The sequence below is a fragment of the Achroia grisella genome, unplaced genomic scaffold, assembly GCF_030625045.1.
Source record: "Achroia grisella isolate CSIRO2021 unplaced genomic scaffold, CSIRO_AGI_Agris_v1 utg628, whole genome shotgun sequence".
NCBI classification, from domain to species: Eukaryota; Metazoa; Arthropoda; class Insecta; order Lepidoptera; family Pyralidae; genus Achroia; species Achroia grisella.
In genome coordinates, this window is record NW_026712968.1 from 281,576 (window position 1) to 303,297 (window position 21,722).

At 34.3% G+C, this 21,722-nt stretch overlaps 1 protein-coding gene across 1 annotated transcript; it reads left to right on the forward strand.

Annotated features, from left to right (window-relative positions):
* Positions 1–652: 652 nt before the first annotated feature.
* On the forward strand, positions 653–20,123 carry LOC131849046 (uncharacterized). The gene is made up of 8 exons (XM_059199033.1): positions 653–772; positions 3,826–4,087; positions 5,923–6,695; positions 7,072–7,422; positions 11,985–12,504; positions 12,814–13,846; positions 15,571–15,634; positions 17,490–20,123. The coding sequence occupies exons 2-8, from the start codon at positions 3,874–3,876 to the stop codon at positions 19,620–19,622; spliced, it is 5,088 nt and encodes a 1,695-aa protein (XP_059055016.1). The 5' UTR covers positions 653–772; positions 3,826–3,873; the 3' UTR covers positions 19,623–20,123.
* Positions 20,124–21,722: the final 1,599 nt, after the last annotated feature.

Genomic DNA, 21,722 nt, shown 5'->3' on the forward strand with positions numbered 1-21,722 from the left:
AGAATCATATATAGAAAAAATTACATAAACCTTTTTTAAACCCAATTGTTGAGGGACTTTATTTACTCATAATTTTTTTTTAAATATATTTTTTTACAATTATTGCAACATCAAAATATTTCTTAAGTATTTTAAAAAATATTCTAATAATTGTAAAATAATATGCATAATAAAAATATCGTCTAAAATATATATATATATATATATATATATATATATATATATATATGTGGCGAATTAACTATTATCGCGCGGCAACACCGTTGCCTAGTTACGACAAACGAATAGAATAACAAGCCTGTCATTTCGAGACCGAATCACTTTCTTGTAGATACCTATATATTCATTGTCATCTATATAAATATTTCGTAATTATAAATATGTACATAACAACAATCTGGACTCATCATTTCACCTCCTTCTTTCCCGCTGCTGCTACAAGAACACAATACAAACATTAATAATAGCGGTAATAATATAGACGCTAAATATATATAAAAAAATATTTACCGATCCATCGAAATTAATCGATATAGCAATAATCGAATAAAATAATTCAACTACTCTGTGGTAATCCATTACATTCACCGATTCATTTCGAGTTATTCTGTGCCATTTATTTTCATTTCATTTTTTTTTTCTTATCGTTTTTTGCATCGACTGGTTTTTATATCATTCGTATTTGAGGTTAATTTTTGTTTAATAATACTCTGGTACCTATTGAAATATGTGATTCGTAGGCAGCAAATAGTTCTTGGAATAAAAATACAAGGTAAGTTGTTACGTAAATTGTAAATACATTGATAGACCGGCGCCGGCGCGGGGACCGATTGAGATTATAGAAGTTAAGCAGATTCCGATATCCAAAAGTTATCTTATTTGATAACTACTATAATAAATCCTACTTGTAGCGACCAGTGATTCTCGAGTGAAAGACCGCCCATGTTGCTAATAATTCACCATGATATAAATTTTTTTGATGAGTTGACGGTTTTTATATAAGTATATGCTGTTTATATACGAGTTTGTACAACATAAGTGCTACATGTTAGAAAAGAATGTTAATGCCGTCTTACTTGAGTATGTAGTCCTTTTAATATTGTGTTTTTATGTAGGTGGGTACTTGTCCAAAATATGACTGGAAATAAGACAACAAAATTAAAATAAAAAACTTATTTAATTTACTTTTCTTCCCCAACAACCTGACTAAGCGTTAGGTTGTTGGGGAAAGTAAATTAAATAAGTTTTTTATTTTAATTTTGTTGTCTTATTTCCAGTTATATTTTTATTAATACTCTCATTCGTAAGGTGTCTGGAAGAGATTGTGTTAGTGTTACCGCCTTTTGTACCTTCTTTCTATAATATATTGTTATATATTTTTTATGTATCTTCCAGTAATATTGATGCAATAAAAAATCTATACATATAAATAAAATTGGAGTGACTGTTTGTAATATTGAAATAACCACTTTTTACTACATGCATATGAATATAAATATGTTACATACACCAAAATAACATTTTTTACAATTTTTGTCTGTCTATACTGACTAATTTCTGAAATGGCTGGAGTGATTTTGGTGGGACTTTTTTGGCAAGTAACTGAGCTGTAATAAGGAGTAACTTAGGCTATTTTATTTTAGAAAAATAAAGTTACATTCCATGCGAACAAAGTTGTTGGTACAGCTAGTTATAAATAAAAATAAAATAAATAAACTGGTTAAGTTTTTTGTATTATTCTTCATCGAGGACTAAGAGCCTAATGGTACAGTAATGCTCAGTCTCCAGCTATTTTTAAGAACTTAGTCAAATCCTTTATGCTATATAATCCTATGCCTACCAGTTGGTTATATATTTAATATTTTTTTCTATGTAAGTATTTAATTGAATTAGTGCTAATTGGTAGTTTGTATTCACACACTTCAACTTAAAAATGTAAAGTAACAATAAAATTATTTAAAAGAGCAATACACAAGTTTCTTGCTTGTTCTTCTTGTGATGAGACAGCTTTCTGAATGAGTGGTAGATTAAAAAAAATGTGATTACTATTCAATAGTGCTTCAATGTAAGTTTATTTGAATAAACCATTTTCTATTCTGTATTCTATTCTCTGTATGTAAATAATTTGTTACTGTGTAACTTGTGACTGTATTTATTTATTTATTTAAAACTTTATGGATTTTGTGTAGGCAGGCTTAATGCTAATAGCTTTCTCTACGAGCTAACCTTAGGGAGTGCAGAGATACTCAAAGGCGGTTTGGTTTTAATAAATTAAATATAATTTATTAAAACCAAACCGTTTGGTTTTCATAAATTAAATATAATTTATTAAAACCAAACCGTTTGGTTTTAATAAATTAAATATATTTTATTAAAACCACACCGCTAGTTGTTACCTTTTTTCTTGTGTATATTTAACTAAGATCCTAACCAACTTTGTGATATCTCCCCTGAGTGGGGGTGGATGTTGCTTGGAGTATGTGTTGAAATAGAAATAATCTTTATTCAAATAAACTTAATATAAGCACTTTTGAATAGTCAAGTTTTTTGATTCTACCGCTTATTCGGAATGCAGATTCATCACAAGAAGAATAAGCAAGAAACTTGTGTGTTGCTCTTTTAAATATATATTGATTTACTTATATTTAATTATCAGGCATGCGACAATCAACATCGAAACCTCTATGCACTTAATCTTTGTTCAATGAGATAACATTGTCTGCACTATGAATTTTAAGTTAGATATTTTCTACAAAAACATTATCATTTATAAATTCTTCAATTATATAATAAGCTTTTTTACAAAGAAAATATTATATGACACATTTGAATTTTTTTCTGGCAAATTGAGTAGTGTGTAAGAGTATGTTTACCTGGGGCAATTGGTCTCATATAGTGATCAGACAAATAAAGATATAAATAAAAAACTAGCCAGTGGACAGAAGAGATATTGGTCCTTAAGAGAGATCATGTAATAATATAATCAATAAATATTGGAAAAATTAATAAATTAACAAATTTTGCAACTAATAATAATAAAACAATTACAGGACACGTATCTCTCCTACAGACATAAGTATATATATATATATATATATATATATATATATATCAATACTTTGATAGATATCTTTGCAATGTTATTGTAGATAACGTTGCCATATAATGTTATCTGATAAGTTATTTTATTTATGAGGGCCTCATGTGCTTAACTGCTACCACATATAGCGGTTTAGCACAGTGCTTTCCTTCCAATGGTTGCAGGTCGATCCCTTGTATCGGTCTGGGTGTTAGAATATCTATTATATTATATATATAAAATATATTGTGTATTTACAAAAATAATTATCTAAGTATTTATGCACTGTGTGAATGTCCAAGGTTATTTATTTATATGTATAAATTATAATGCCGATGTAATACATTTCACACGTGTACGTAGGCGCACGACGGCTGTGTTCAATGGCCGAGTTTACCGTAAATACATCTAAGATTTCAACCAAACCGCCTTATGGTGGCTAGGGTTGGCAGCCGTGCGAAAGTCCTCGACGAAGTGAAAGTCAATAGAGTGACTATACTCCTTATTGAATTTAAAATTAATCTGTCTTTTTTCTAATATAATGTGATAAAATAATACCATAAAAGCTGAGTTTCTTCTCAGGTTCATTTCAATAACACTCCGAACTGACGGTAGATTTGATATATCTTAAGAGTGTTTCTATTAAATGGAATAAAATGGAAACCGTTAAATAAGGTTTCCACCAAAAACTTGGTTGAATAACACTTAAAAAGAAGCTGTAATACAGAAAACTTAATATGTTTCAGGTTTCATAATGAATTAAATATATAACAGCAGATGAAAACTTCACCAATATGTTTCAAACAGCAAGGAGTGGAGTTTCATACTCTATACCATTTGACGAACTAGATCTGAGGTATATAAGAAAAGATGTAAAAAGGAATAACAATCCACTGCCAATATGGAGCATAGACAATAACAAACAATACTACTCGTTTGAGGTGTTCGTAGAGAAGAGATGTAATGAGGACTGTAAAAAGAATAATCTGCAAGAAGTGACTGAAATTAGTAAGTTATTTTTTAAAATTTCATGTATAGTACACACTACAGAACAAATACTACAATAGACTATTGCTATTCAGTAAAAACAACATATGCATTATAACTAGGTACTCACTGGACACTGCAAATTGAATAGCATAGGCCTGTGCCAAAAATAATCTGCAAATTTCGCCAAACTGAAGAGGAAACGCCACTACACATCCTATGTGGTTTGAGTCCACTCATGCATAAACGAAATATCTCCTATGGAAAGTTTACACTCTATCCTGAGGAGATAAAAACCATCGCTCCTAAGAATATCCTTCAATTCTTGTCCCTGACGGGTCTAGGTAGCGAACTCTGAAAACGGGCGAGTACAATAGATCTATGTAGGTCGCAGTGATACAGGACCTCATGCTCACCTTTATTCTCCACTGGTGATCCGCCAGCGTAATCCGTTATCGCAGGCGGGTGAATCATTCCATTATCATCCATCAAAAATGACATTATACTAGGGATATTGGACATAGATCCCTATTCAGTATCTGTATGAGGGCAACAGTCACCACTTAAGATTAGGAGGTCTGACAACTAGATTGCCAATCATTATAGCTTCATACCCAGTTACATAAAGGAAAGAGACCAATGTAGCAGATTGTATATGAGGTATATAAATAAAGAAATCAGAAATCGGTACTTATTTATCAACTCAATGACTGAAAAAACGGTCTCGGTGGTCTAGCGGTTTAGCACACCGTTTTCCTTATCGCAGGTTCAATTCCACACATGGCACAAACATTTGTATTCATGAGTATGATTGTTTGTATCGGTCTGGGTGTTTTATATATAATATTTATGTTTATACGAAAAAATCTATGTATTTGTATCAATTATCTAGTACCCATAACACAAGCTTTAGTTAGCTTAACTCGGATCTAGATGGCGCTGTGTGAATTGTTCTGGGATAATAAAAAAAACTACCATTCAAATCTATCATTTGTGTGTTTAAATGTGGTTTTAATTATACTCACTGCTTTTTTGAATTGTTCAGTGTTATGGATACCGTAGATTTTAAAGTGAAACTTCTATATAGACGAGGTGTATATTTTTCGGTCACGAAAAAAGATATAACGCGTCGTAAGAGAAAGAAACTTGTTCCTTGAACTTTCACTTCTACCTTTTTTTTATACTATGCGGGTTTTTTTATGGATGATAATACAATGGTGCACCCGCTTTCGCTAACGGTTTACGCTGGCGGGGCACCAGTGGAGGATGATAAGATGAACATGAGGTCAGATCAGTTAGCCCATCGTGACAAATTCATCAGGAATTAATCACAGTGGTTTTTATGGGAAACTGCGTGGAGGTCAACCTGACATGGTACATTGCTAGCAATGGGGTTATCAATCCACATTACTAACAATCCCCTTCCCCCCCTACTATGGGGATGTAAACAAGCATACTGCCCATCTGACGGTAAACAGTTACTGTAGCCTGAGACATCGGACGGTCATCGCGTGGCGACACGGTTTAGTTTAATATCAATTTTTAATGTTTTTAATACTCGAGGTATATTTGACACATTTGAATGACTGCAAATCTAAATATAGTATAAAACATAGTCACCGCCGCTATCTGTTCGGTTATATCTTTTAAATTACGCAACGGATTTTAATGCAGTATCAGCAATAGAAAACGAAAGTTTAATATGTATAATACATTTGTATAGTATAAAACAAGGCGAGAAATTCAATTTGTAAAGCATCCGTGCAAAGGCGGATCGGGGCGCTAGTGTTGTAATTGTTGTAGATAATAAATACTCCACTAAATGTAGTTGATAACATAATAAATGATTATTTCAGGTGACACACCAAAAGAAAACACATACAAATGTCCAATTTGTAACATTATTGTTCCAATCATATACTTGAAAGAACACAATAGCAGTTTAAAACACAAAACATGTTTAGAGATAGCAGATTTAGCCATGCAAAGACTTAGAGATTATGTTTTCCTTAATGTCACAGCGTGTACAAATGAAACATCCACATATTTCTGTGAGCCTTGTGCTCTTTCAGTTGATGTTAACCAAAAATATTGCCATGAAGCATCAAAATCCCATGCTGTTTCTTTAAAATATGACAACATATTGTCTGACTTACTCATGTTGTACAAAGACAGAGAGAATTTAGATAAAATCTGCTCAAAATATCTATTGAATGTTGACACTAATGAAATTGCGATGACTAAAACCATAAAAAGTGTTGAAGATAATACAAAAACTACTGCAAATACTGCCGCTACTAAGAAAACTGTTGTTAACAATGAAACTGATCCAGAATTAGTTGATTTAATAGATTATTTTGAAAATATCAATGCTAATCTCGATGGACAAGGTCATATATCTGTTACAGACAAAGATTTTATACTTATAACTGTGGACAATAGTAAATTACGGGTGAATATCTCAAATTTTCATGGATTTTCCACATGTGAAGATTCAGATGAGACATTTTGTTCATTGTGTCGTGTTATTTTAAAAAGTGCTGATCTTGAAGCTCACTGTAAGAATGGGAAACACATAGACAACATTTCGGTGCCGTTACGCGACCAGCACTGTGTCAGGTCCATTGAGGTGAGTGTTTGTTTTAAGATCTAGAATATATCCTGGTAAGCCGATTGGCCGATGTAGGAAACTACTTTCCATAGAGTATATTCCGACTGACGTCAATACAGTGAAATATAACATATGCAGCAACATTTGTTTTGCAAAATGATTTACTGCGTTTGTCAGTTAAAAGGTGGACATTATTTAATTAAATGTTCTAATGAATGTTCAAAGGTTCTAACCTTAACTATGTCTAAAATATGAAACAACATAATAACAAACAATACGAATGCATACCTGAATAGTCTGACAGTGTGTATGAGATAATGTATGCTGCACTCTATGAATGGTCGGATACTGTGTGGATGTGTCATCGAATTTAGTTTTGAAACCATTGTTTCAGGTTTCTCCATGGCATGTGCACTGTATATTATGTAATAAATATACTGAAAGAATAAACGAACATTTCATTAGCACAGAACATAAACATGCACTAAATAATTCCTTAATATACGAAACGAATGACACAATTAACAAAACTTTAATTTATACAGATGTATCCCATAACGATGACGATGAATACGAAAGTATGTCTAATTCCAGTATATCCACAGACAAAGGGTCTGATGAAACAGCTGTAAAAAAATTGAGACGTAGTACAGACTACCAAATTGGTGTGATACCGTCAAACCTCAATGAAGCTATGTGTAAAGTCTGTAAAGTTTTAATACCATTCCATAAAACAAACATAACTGTAATATATGTGGATACTTAAGCAATTAAAACGCGAGCACTTCCAAAACGACATTTATTTGATGAACACACGATTGACAGAATCTACCCTATTTATTTATTGTTTTATATGTACCTTACACCTCCACCCTTAATTAACAGTTTCAATAAAATATATAATAATATGGCTATTACTTAAAAATACAAGACAACAATATTAAATATTAGATAACTTAACCTAAGTAATTAATATGTAAGAATGGACTACAAGTATTATTCTGGATCGAAATTAAATCTTTGAACTGGTTTGCGCACTCTTTTGGGTCGCTGTACTAGTGGTGGAAGTAGTGGATTTGGTAAATGCCTGGAATTCAAGGGTGAACCTTCAATTTCTTTCGGCTGCTGCGCCACCCCATGCTCACTACTGTCTATTCCACCTCCTTCGTCATTTAGCACTGTTTCTGTACTGTCTGCTACCTTTATATTAGTGGCAGAATTGCTGTTGTTGCTCTCTTTAGTGTTCTCCTCTTCCAACGAACAAGGAACATCAGACATACGTGATCTACGTCGGATCTGATCTATGTGTTTTGTGTGTTGTCGACCGTTACTTTCTCTGACCGACATACGACGTGAATCAGAATTACTTACTACAGAACCCTTTTCCCATTTTTGTTGGTTTCTATAATCCCTAAACCAAATAGGATCACCTGGTTCAAAGTGTCGTAATTTACCTCCTGCATAATCGGTTTGATGACGTTGTTGCACCCTAACAGAATCGGTTACCGCTCTCTCGCATCTTAATAAATCTAACCTAGAACGTAATGAACGTCTTTGCAAAATTTGAGCCGGTGTCACCCCTGTAGTTCCGTGTATTGTATTTCTATATGTTAAAAGAAATGTTTGTAACGCTGTATCTATATCCGTTTTGTCAATAATTGCCTTTCTAATGACGTTTTTACATAATTTAACAGAATTCTCTGCGGCCCCGTTAGAGGCAGGGTGATATGCCGGTGAATATCTTTGAAATATACCATTAGTTGCAAGGAAGTTTTTGAACTCACTACTGGTAAATGGTGGTCCCTGATCAGACACAATTTCTACGGGTAACCCAAACCTAGCAAACAATTCTCTTAGTGTTTTTACTACCGCTCCGGCTGTTGTGCGTGTCATTTGAAAGACTTCTAGCCATTTAGATGTCGAATCTATCACAACAAAATACGTTAGTCCATGCAATGGTCCTAAAAAATCTATATGTAATCGTGACCACGGCTGGGGTATGTATGGCCACGATTGTGGTGGCGCCCTCTGGGGCATTGGCATCTCGAGTGCACATGTTGAACAACTACGACACAACTGCTCAATGTCAGCATCAATATTTGGCCACCATACATAACTACGAGCCCATGATTTAGTTTTTACAATGCCCATGTGACTACTGTGTAATTGTTGAAGTATTTGTGGCCGCAACGACATAGGAATTATTATTCTATATCCCCACATTAGACAGTTGTTTTCACAATAAATTTCATTACGTCTTACAAAGTACGACTTTAATGTTTCATCCGTACATTGGTTTGGCCACCCTGCTTGAGTATATATTAGAAGTCGACTCGATATAGTGTCAGCGGCCGTCGCCTTCCTAACGTCGTTATGAGTTACGGGTAAGAAATTTTCTACAAAATTCAAATAGGTAATTTCGTTGACCGGACTAACTTCACTATAACAGAGTGGTAGCCGCGACAGAGCATCCGCGTTATTTTTAGCGGATGGTACATATTCTATACTGTAAGTATACCCGGACAGTAACACCACCCATCGTTGCATACGACTTGCAGCCATGATTGGTATGCCCGCCTTGCTACCAAATATTGAAGTTAATGGTTTATGATCGGTTCTCAAGGTGAAATGCCTACCATATAAGTATTGGTGAAACTTCTTTACACCATAGATAATAGCCAGAGCCTCTCGCTCAATTTGTGAATATGCCCGCTCGGCTTTTGTTAGCGAGCGCGATGCATAAGCTATGGGGCGTTCTCCATGCTGTGTCGTGTGTGTAATGACCGCGCCGACACCTAAACTACTTGCATCCGTCGTTAAGATTAAAGGCAAATCAGGCGAATAATGCACTAATACTTCACTCGATATTAATAACCGCTTTACCTCCCGAAAAGCCTTATCACAATTTTCCGTCCATACGAATCGAACCCCTGACCGTAATAACTCATATAACGGAGCTAAAATGAAACTTATATTCCTAACAAATTTACCGTAATACATTACCATACCTAAGAGTGATCGTAATTCGCTTACGTTTGTGGGTGCCGGGGTGTTCGTTATAGCTTTGACCTTGTCAGGACAAGTATGAACTCCCTTTTTTGAGACAACATATCCTAAATAAGTAACTGATTCAGCAAAAAAACTGCATTTTTCTTTTTTTACTTTAAGACCACTAGATTTCAATATCTCGAAAACTTTGCACAGATTTTCAAAGTGTGAGTGACTATCCCTACCACTAATAATAATATCATCCAGGAATACCCCTACAAATGGTATATGCCCAAACAATTGTTCTAACTTCCTTTGAAATATTCCCGGACTAGACGCGAGACCATACACTAATCGATTATATCGAAACAGGCCTTTATGCGTATTAATCACTGTGCAATTACAAGTATCATCCAGTACAAACTGCGCATAGGCTTGAGATAAATCTATTTTTGAAAAATATTCCCCACCATGTAACCGCGCGAGTAAATCCTCCACTCTAGGCAAAGGGTAACGATCGACATCCAACACTTTATTTAAAGTTAATTTGTAATCAGCGCATATTCTGATGTTACCATCTTTCTTGACCACTGGCACGATGGGCGTAGCCCAGTCGGAGCGGTCGACAGGAGTGAGCACGCCATCGCTCACTAGCTGCTCCAGCGCGCGCTCCACAGGCTCGCGCAGCGCGTATGCGAGCGGCCGCGCTCGCATAAACACCGGCCGCGCCCCCTCGCGCAAATGTATGCTCACCCTACCACCAGTAAAGCGACCCAATTCGTCTGCAAACACTTCACTGTATCTGGAAGTAAATTGACTATAATTAAAATTATTGCAAGATACGTTGTGTATATTGTAACCATTATCGGGTGGTGGTATGGTTATGCCTAAATGTATTATCCATTGTCTGCCCAATAAAACAGTTTTACCCTTATAAATTACATATAAATTTAAATATTTTTTTCTATTTTTATATTCAACGAGTGGTTTTATGACACCCGCCGGTCGTATTGTTTCACCTGTATAATATCTTAATAATAAATTACATTTTTCTAACCTTATCTCACTAAAATATTTTAGGTATGTTTCGTAACTTATGCATGACACGGCACTACCTGTGTCACATTCCATTTGTATACTTTTGTTTTGAATACTCAATGTCACATAAATTGGTGGGAAATGATCTAATGATAACTGATTAATAGTCAGTACCTCGTTCCTGTCATAGCTCTTAGTTTCCACGGCCTCCTCGATGTAGTTGTGTCCATTATTCAGTAACGGACAAACTCGTCGTAAGTGTCCCGCCTTGTTGCATACCCGACAAACATAACGGACAAATCTGCAAGTAGCCGCTTCGTGATCGCCGCCACATGCTTGACACTGTCGTCGCCAGCCCCGCCTGTCTGCCACGGCCGCGACAGCCGCGCGCGCCGTGCCCCTGCTCCCGCTCTGGCTGTGACCCGGCCGAACCAGCCGACCCGGCCGACCCGGCCGCCCCGGCCAGTTGCCTGCTTCAGCTGTAGTCTTATACGATCCTCGTTCACCCCCGTTCACCTCCGTTATCTTCTGACACTCCGCTGACATCATTTTTGACCCGCTATGCCCTTCAGTCAAGGCCGCATCTTTCTCCGCTGCCTCCATACTCCATGCTAAACTGCATGCTTTATTAAAATCTAATTTATCTTCTGCAAACAGCCGTTGCCTTATCGTTTCGCTCGCTAATCCACATACTAATCGATCGCGGAGACTCTCATTCAGCCATTGTCCAAAGTCACATGTTCTGGACATCTTCTTTAATTCTGCTATGTAATCTGATATCTTCTCGTCTTTCATTTGTTTCCTTTGGTGAAATTTGTAACGCTCAGCCAATATACTTGGGCGTGGTTGCAAATGTTTTTCCATGATCACTGCCAACTCATCAAATGATTTACTTGTGGGTTTATCTGGGGTGCACAGGTTTACTATGAGCTCATAACTTCTGGCCCCCATCACTGTCACTAGCGTCGGTACTTGCATTTCCCTACTAATGTTATTGACGATAAAATATTGTTCTAATCGTTCCACATATAAACGCCAATTGTCCGTTTCTATATCGAATTCCGATATCTTCCCGACCGACATTGTTTATTTATTTATTTATTTAACGCACTCACTCACTATTAAAATACACGTAAGTTCGATATTTCCTCGTCGCCAATGTAATATATGTGGATACTTAAGCAATTAAAACGCGAGCACTTCCAAAACGACATTTATTTGATGAACACACGATTGACAGAATCTACCCTATTTATTTATTGTTTTATATGTACCTTAGAGCATAAACTAGGCAATAACCACAGATTAAAGTACAATTCACTTTTATCAACTAACAGATTACAAAGAACTGAAAAAGGTTTCAACTGTGCTATTTGCCATACTACTGTTACTTATAAAAATGAACTAGATCATATAAATGGCAAAAGCCATCAGAGTAACATTCAGAAAACTTTAAATTGTACCAAACAAAAGTTCTGCCAACCCTGCAATGTTAACATTGACGCTCACAATTATGCTAGCCATGAAAAAGGAAAACAACATTTAGAAAATTTAAAGCATTTAGAGATTAAAACTGAATCAGTTAACACACGTTCGTCTAAGGATGTACAAACAAATATTGATAGAAAATTTGTAGTACAGACCAGTAACTCATTTAAACAATTAAAAACAGATTCTAATATGTCTAATAATATTTCTGTTGGTATGAATACTAGTGGTGCTAAGAATGATGTGCGAAAGAAATACTGTCAAACATGCAACCTTAGTATTGATGTTCACAACTTTATTGCTCACGAGAAAGGTAAACGTCATTTGGAAAATGAAATGCTTACTAAAGATAATACAAACATAACCATGAATACAAATACACCTAACACAAATGTAACACATCAAAATTTCGAACCATCTGACATTAATATTGTTTCTGGCTATATCGCTGAGAAGGAAAATCGCCATTTACATAATATTATGTATATAGACACAAATACATACAATACAAATGCAATGAGCAGAAATCTAACAGAACAGAAAGAGTACAAACTAAACAATACTAAGATTGATACTGATGCTCACAAAATTACTAACCAAAACAAAGAATAGCATTATTTAGAAAACTTAAGACAGAACAGAGCTGCTACTGCCAGGACGACTCCACCTATGATAACAAATACAAAGTTAGAAGTAGACAACAATAACTTACTCAAACAAACTTTTCTCGATTTAAATAATTTTGTTATTAATGAGAGTGAAGATGAAACTGTAGATGATTGTAAGATAAGTCCTGATGACACTTGCTCAGATGATGAAGAATATGATGAGGATACAACTACAGCAGATCTTCCAATTACTAAAAGCCTATTGTTACGAACTACAGATTACCAATTCGATGTGGGATCAAATGTTAAAGAGGCTATATGTAAAGTCTGCAGAGTTTTAGTGCCATTCCATGAAAAAAATATAACAGAACATAAATTGGGACAAACTCACAAATCAAATTACAAGATGGTTTTATCATCCAATGGAGTACAAGAGATAGAAAATGGTTTCAAATGTACCATTTGCAATGTTATTATAAGTAATAAGAATGAACTAGATCACATAAATGGTAAAAACCATCAAAGTAATATTACTAAGAGTACCAAGTCTACACGAGAAAAATACTGCCAATCATGCAACATATATATGAATGTTCACAATTTTGAAAGCCATAAAAAAGGAAAGAGGCATATGAAAAATTTAAGACTTTCTGATAATTATTCAGTTAACACAACATCATCTATGGATGCAAAATCAAATTTAGTAGAACAGTGGTATTGCCAATTTTTCGATGTTAACATTGATGCCCACAGTTTTGTTGAGCATGAGAATGATAAGCAGCATTTAGATAATTTACAACAGAATGCATCCGATTTAGTGAGCACAACATCATCTAATAGTAATCGAGAAGTACGGAAGTACTGCAATACGTGTCATATTTACATTGATACTTGCAATTATGCTAGTCATGAAAAAGGAAAGCGTCACTTGAAAAATTTTACATTAATTGATATGAAGGCCATTCTCAAACACTTTAATGGGTACAGTGCTCCATCTACTACAGGTAGTAATACAACAAATGATGAAAAACGTTTTGTAGAACAAAAGTATTGCCAACCTTGTAACATTAAAATCGAAGCTAACAATTTTGCTAGTCACGAAAAAGGAAAGCGACATTTATAGAATGTAACTTTAAATAAAACGTACGTGTCCAATCCTAAGAAGTATAGTATTAACGAAATAGAACAAAAATACTGTACAACTTGCAATACTAATATTGATGCGCATATTTTTTCTAGTCACGTCAAAGGAAGGCGTTACTTGTATAATTTAAAAGCCAATGATGCAGAAATAAATATACTGATTTCTGTGATGATGCACAAGTTAATACATATAATGAAATACGAATAAATGATGTCGCACCACCACATTATCAAGTTACTTTAACCAAAGATATTAATACAAATATATGAGAATTTTTGAAGTAGTAGTACCTAGTATGAATGTAACAGAACATATTACATCAAAGAAACATAAATCTAAATACAATGCGTTGCTAACAATCAACAAATTGCGTAAGATAAACGCAGTATTTCGCTGTGATATTTGCACAGTTAATATTAATAATATGAATGAATTGGATCATATTAATGCTTTATGGAAAATTTAAGTTAAGCTGCAGAGAATATGGTATGGATATATAGAAATTTAAAATTTGTATTTTGGAAAAAAAATGTAGTTACAAGTCAAAGACCAACTAGAGACCAACAAAAAAGACGGGAATTTATCAATGAATAAAATAGTGGTAATTTTTTATGTAGGCTTTATCGTAATTAGTACAGATTCTTTATTGATTGCTGTTCTTTTAGCAGCAATAGACGGCCACTTTATACCACTAGTTAGAGATAATTACAATAGAGTTGCCAACTGTCCTATTTTTCCAGGACATGCCTTGGTTTTTATAGTGTCCTGGAACTTCCTGATTAGTTTTTAAGTTGCCTTTTTTAATAACACGTATAATTTAATTCAAATATAAAAAAGTGATTTTACATAAAAAAAATAATACTTTCACTACATATTAATTTTATTATTACTATTTATTTAATAGTTGCAACTCTATTACTGCTTCCTGTTCTTTATTCTTAAACTGAATTGTCCTAGTTCCCCTACTTAAAATCTTGGTTATTTAAATGAATTTGGGGTTAGGTTAGGTTAGTTCTTTTAAAATAAAAGATATATTTCAAAAATAAAGTATTATAAATCTTCGTAAAAAATATGATTTGAGAATATATGTTATATTAGTGTAATATACATTGTCTGTGGTTCCATTTTTTTTGTTGGTCTACAGTTATAGTAACTCTGCATACTTCTATTTCTACATTAAAATAATATGTTCAATTATTAGTTCATGCTTATTTTGACGGCCTCGGTAGTCTAGTGGTTTTACGCTCCGCCTTATTTCCGATGGTCGCGGGTTCGACTCCTCGAATTGCAATAACATTTGTATTCATGAGTATGATTGCTTGTGGATGTTTTCTATATATAATATGTATGTATTTACGGGGAAAAAAATATATTTGTGTATTTGTATCAACTCTTTGTACCGCACGCAGTCTTTGGTTAGTTTAACTTGGGTCTAGATGGCGGTGTGTGAATTGTCCTGAGATTATTATTATTATTTATTTTAGAGACTGTCAAAACACGTTGGCTTGTGTACGTCAGTCTCACCAATTACAGCCGTCAAACAGCTTACTTTGTAAACTGTGTTTAGGTCGAGATATAGTAGAGAAATTACAGGATACGAGGCATGACGTCGCAGTCTTCCCGCATGACGACGCATGAGTGGTATACATGATAACGTGATGTGCGTGATGCTATTCAGATGTGATGTGATGGTTAGTACTAGTTCCTACTGGTTGGTGGATGGTATATTGTGAATGGTCAACTGGGATGTCATTTGTATGTATATGTGATATTTATATATATACACTCGCGAGCAAAAGTATGGAATCCGATAACGCGTTTTTTTTTTAAGGTTAATGGTGCACCCGTCTGCGCTAACGGTTTACGCTGGCGGGGCACCAGTGGAGGATGATAAGATGAGCTTGAGGTCAGGTCAGTTGGTCTTGACAAATTCACAAAGAATTTATCACGATGGTTTCCAGGGAGAATTGAAACATCTTCTTCCTTACTTCTTCACATAATCCGGGATAGCACCTTAAATACTGGTGTTTTTTTTTATAACACAGGGGACAAACGAGCATGCCGCTCACCTGATGGTAAGTGATTACCGCCGCTTATGAGCACCCGCAACACGATGGGAATTACAAGTACGTTGTCGGCCTTTTAAAAAGGAACCTGACTTAACCTAATCTCTACGACTGATTTACTCTTATTTAATTGGTTGTATATTGAATATTTTTTCTAATTGATATAATATGGTCAAGCGCAGCGATGGCTGGCTCATCAGTCATACTGGAGAATGAGGGCTGTTTGTCTGATGTAATCACTATGACTAATTTACTCTTATTTAGTTACTCAACCAGTTAGTTGTATATTTAATAATTTTTCTATTTGAGTATTTAATTGAATTAGTACTAATTGGTAGTTTGTATTCACACACTTCAACTTAAAATGTAAAGTAACAATAAAATTATTTAAAAGAGCAACACACACGTTTCTTGCTCGTTCTTCTTGTGATGACAGCTTTACGAATGAGCGGTAGAATAAAACAAAATGTGATGACTATTCAAAAATGCTTCAATGTAAGTTTATTTAAATAAATGATTTTCTATTCTATTCTATTCTTTCAAATGGTATCATTTTTATTATTCTTAACTAGTTATTAAGTATTCAAAACCGCGCGGAAATAATTCCAAAAAAGTGATTGATGATTCCATACTTTTGCTCGCTAGTGTAGTTCCTAGGGGCCGTTCAAGTATTTCATAAGCACTAGGGGGCGGGGGGTCTTTGCTTTGCTTATTTATGATTACGTCATCGGTAGTTTTACTTTTTTACACAAATAGCAACCCTCACATTGTTTTTGCTACAAAACGCAATACATTAATCGAAAAATATTTACGCAAGCACGGGGCGAGGGGGTAAGAGCTTTGCTTACTTTGCTGACAAGGGGGATGGTAAATAATTGTAATAAATCTGCTTACTTAATACTTGAACGAGCCCCTACTTGGTGGATGTAAATTGTGATGTCATTTGTATGTATAATTTGTATGTGTAAAAAAAATTGTAAAACATCTATGTTAATGAAATAATTATTATTATTATTATTATTATTATAATTTATGTGTAACATAATATAGTAAAACAGAGACACAGAAAAAGGAATAAAGGATAATTATGTAAATTTGTATGTATATGTGATTTATATATAAATATCAACCATGTGATAATGACAGTGATGCCCACAATTCTAATATCAACCAAGAATCAGAGCATTTAGAAAAATTGGAACATTACGCTCCAATACATTATTTAATAGACACTCGCCCCGGCTTCCTCATCACTCTATCTATTAAAAAACCCGATTCAAAATCCGTTGCGTAGTTTAAAGATTTAAGCATACATAGGGACGGACAGACATGTAAAGATGATTAAAAGAATTGTAACTGGAAATTAAAACTAATATCGTAACTGCAGTTTTAATTTAATATTTTTGTAATAATGTACCTTAGACTGCTTAATTTATTGGCTTATGAAGGCTTGAAATTAACTCCAGATATATTGTTGCAGATTTCGGCGTGGCATATACATTGTATTTTATGCAATAAATGTATATATACAAAAAGAATCGATGATCATTTTCGTAGTGAAACCCACACACTTGCATTAAACGAATCTTTGATTGATGAAACTGTTAATGCTAATGATATATCAATTGGCACCGCCAAAGATCTTAAAGAAGATCATAGTTTAGATATTTTCACGGCTACTGAGGACGATACAGACTCTCATTACGAGACAGGGGATGATGTATCCTTACATTCAGTGCCAAAACTAACACCGGCTCCAACAAACGAACCTCTACATTACCAAATGAATGTATCAACGAATCCAAAAGAAGTTACATGTAGAGTATGTAAGGTTGTAGTACCGAACAAAATAATTAATGTAATTGAGCATATCATGGCAAAAAATCACAAAACAAAATACGATGCGCTTTTATTAAACAACAAATTAAAACGGACAGGGAATGGGTTTAATTGTCATTTTTGTCAAGTTGATATAGATAACACGAACGAACTCGAACATATGGATAGTGAAGCACACCAAAAAGCTATGAAAACGTTAAATGATTATCCTACGATAAATATAAAATATTGTGCAGCATGTAAAGAATATATACGTACCTCTGTATTTGACAAACACGAATCAACAGCGAAGCATAAAAGTAATTTAGAAATACAACCCGCTAAAGAAGAGAAGATCATACCTACGTTAAATATATATTGCAAAGAATATATACCTAACTCTGAATTAGACGTACACGAATCAACAGCGAAGCATAAAAGTAATTTAAAAACACAACCCGCTAAAGAAGAAAAGATCATACCTATGTTAAGTATATACTGTGCAGTATGCAAAGAATATATACCTAACTCTGTATTAGACGTACACGAATCAACAGCGAAGCATAAAAGTAATTTAAAAACACAACCCGCTAAAGAAGAAAAGATCATACCTACGTTAAGTATATACTGTGCAGTATGCAAAGAATATATACCTAACTCTGTATTAGACGTACACGAATCAACAGCGAAGCATAAAAGTAATTTAAAAACACAACCCACTAAAGAAGAAAAGAATATAATTATAAGTAAAACCAATATACACTATCACTTACAGAAGACTAATATAGCCTCGGAACTAAAGTGTACAATTTGTAATGTTTCAATACCGAGCAAATCGAATTGTATAACAGAACACATCATGGGAAATATCCATACATCTAGATACGATATGTTTTTAGTAAAAAATAAGCTAAAAAAGGTAGAGAATGGTTTTCATTGCGATATTTGCAAAGTTAAAATAACTAATATGAACGAACTGTCTCATATAAATGGTAAAAACCATCAAAAGAACATTCTAACATTTAACCAATCTGATCCTGTCAAAGATATAACTAATATACAACCTAATGATATAAATGATGAGAATGCTGCAATTCCATCTACAAGTTCAAACATCTTGAAAATAGTAACGAAGAAATATTGCAGACCATGCAATATTTATGTCGATGTTAACAATTTTACTAGTCATGAGAGAGGTAAACGTCATAAAGGAAATTTAAAACTTAATGAAATAGATTCGGTCAGTACTACTACTTCCTCTACATCTGTATCTGGGATGACATATTGCCAATCGTGCAATATTCATATCCATACTCACAATATAGATAGCCACACGATGGGTAATAAACATTTGAAACAATTAAAAATCAGTGAAACGAAACCGGTTGATACACATTTGGCGGTAATTTCTAAATATTTGTGTTACCTTATGAGTCCTACAGAGGATCCTAATGAATTAATGTGTAAAATTTGTAAAATAGCAATTGCTAAGTCAAACTTAATGAGACATTTGAAGGCAAGAAGACATAAGAAGAAATATAATACGCTTTTGTCATCCAACGAAGTAAGGAAAATCGAAACTGGTTTTCATTGCGACATTTGCGAAGTTAATGTGACTGATATGAACGAATTCAATCATATATTCAGCGAAACTCATCAATATAAAATTGCAAATGAAGCTCATGTTACAATTGAGGCTGATGAATCAGTGACCAATAGAAATAATACGCTGTATAATGTAACTGATTTACAAACTCAGGAGGATGAGGAGAATTATTCATCTCTTTTATGTTGATGCTAGCCAATCCGAAGCTTAAGAAGGCACATTTATTTCAGGCTACTAGGCCCATATAAATACCTTATAGACTAACATACATATATTACTATTATATAACTAATATTCAATGTACCAAAGTCTCTGTGGTAATGGCACTCACGACGCAATCTACCACGGTAGCGCCGATAACCACACCCTTCGGCCAGTAATCCTTCATGAAGGTGGGTAGCGTATTGGAGGGGACTCGGGCCACAAACGCCTTGAAACTCGCTTTATGACTCGACTCCAGCTTCGTCAACCTCAATGTCAGGTTACTCTTGGTTCTTATATAATCGACAATGTCCTGCTCCTTAGTGGCGTAATGTAGGCCAGTGTTTACCAACTGGGCCCCACCCCACCGGGGGGCAAATTCGAACGGACCCGACACGACTCCAAGCAAAGCAAATTCTTAAATAATTGTTATATAACTAAACCAGCTTTTGCTCGCGGCTTCGCCTGCGTTAATTTATCCCTTTAGGGGTGGAAATCCTTTCTTAGGGGATGGTTACATCATAGTTGCTTTATGGAAGCAAAGTCTCATCCCGATCGGTTCAAAATTAACGAAGTTTCATATAAAGATTCATCCCCTATTTTATCCCCTTAGGGGTAGAATTAATCAAAATCCTGTCCTATCTTTCAACTTACACACAATGTGCAAATCAAATTTGCAATCAGTTTAATAGTTTAGCGAGTCCATCGCGGACAAACAATGTGCTATATTTTATATATGAAGAATTACAGCAGCTATTAGAAAATACGTCACCAGGGAAGGGGAGTGTCGCAATGAGACAAGGACAGGGGAGTGATAAAAAAATGCAAGTCAAACATGAATGTTATTTATTTGCTCTATATACTTTACCATTTATAATTTCAATCGAATTGGCCTTCTCATTTGAATACATGATCAATTCCATAACCTCTATAGATTCCTCTGCTTGTAAATATTCAATGCTGTCAGTATCTTCTTTGGGAAGTCTGTCTAGGACTCTTTTTGTGAGCTTCTCCGTAATTTTGTCGAGTACATTCGATTCTGATATTTTTTTTAATACATCTGTTATATTAATTTTTCTATTTGCAACTTTACTGTTGTCTCGATATTTCTTATACTTTTGATACAGTAGATTCTTGAATGAGTCGAATTTAGATTTTTTGACATTCGTATCGTATTCGTTAGCCGAGTAATATGTAATAAAACTAAAAACTGAAAACAATATTAATTTATATGTAATAATAATAAAATGTATATTAATATTGTAAACGCTATGAAAGGAACTTGTCTATCCGTTTAGCTCGAATTGAACGGATGGACATATGTTTTATTTTATATATATTTATCTATGTAATTGTACTAGTATAAAATAACAACGACGGCCTCGGTGGTCTAGCGGTTTAGCAGACCGCTTTACTTCCGATGGTCGCGGGTGCGATTCCTCACACGGTGCAAACATTTGTATTCAAAAGTATACAGTAGAATTGTTTATATCGGTGTTTTCTATGTATATTATGTATTTGCTATAAAAATACATATGTATTTATATATGTTGTTTAGTATCGATAACACAAGCTCTACTTAGCTTGGGACTAGATGGCGCTGTGTTAATGCTCAAGGGTTATTTGTTTATATAAAAAAAAAGTCAGAGCTTCTTTGTTCGTTTGAACGCGTTGATCTCTGGAATTTGATAAGTTCTGTTGGCATTTGATAGTGCATTTGACAAAGACACACTTGAGACTGGTGAATATTCAACGCTACGACGCTTAGGAGCAAACAGAGAAAGTAACTTTAAGCGAAAACGAAGTACATTACGCAGTGGGGGGGTGATGTAACTCTGTGAAATGAATATAGCGTTAAATTATGGTTGGTAACATACTCCCCTGTCTTACATTAAAATATCATTATTAATATTGTGTTCTAAAATAAGCCTTATATTATAATTATACGACAAAACAGCTGAATATATGTTAATTAATTATACTGAAAAGTTAGGTTATATCACGAGACAAGTTGTATTTCATCTCAAAAAATGTCGCGGGTCACAACTAGTGTTGCAAAAAAAAACTATATAAGATTGTGAATTAGCC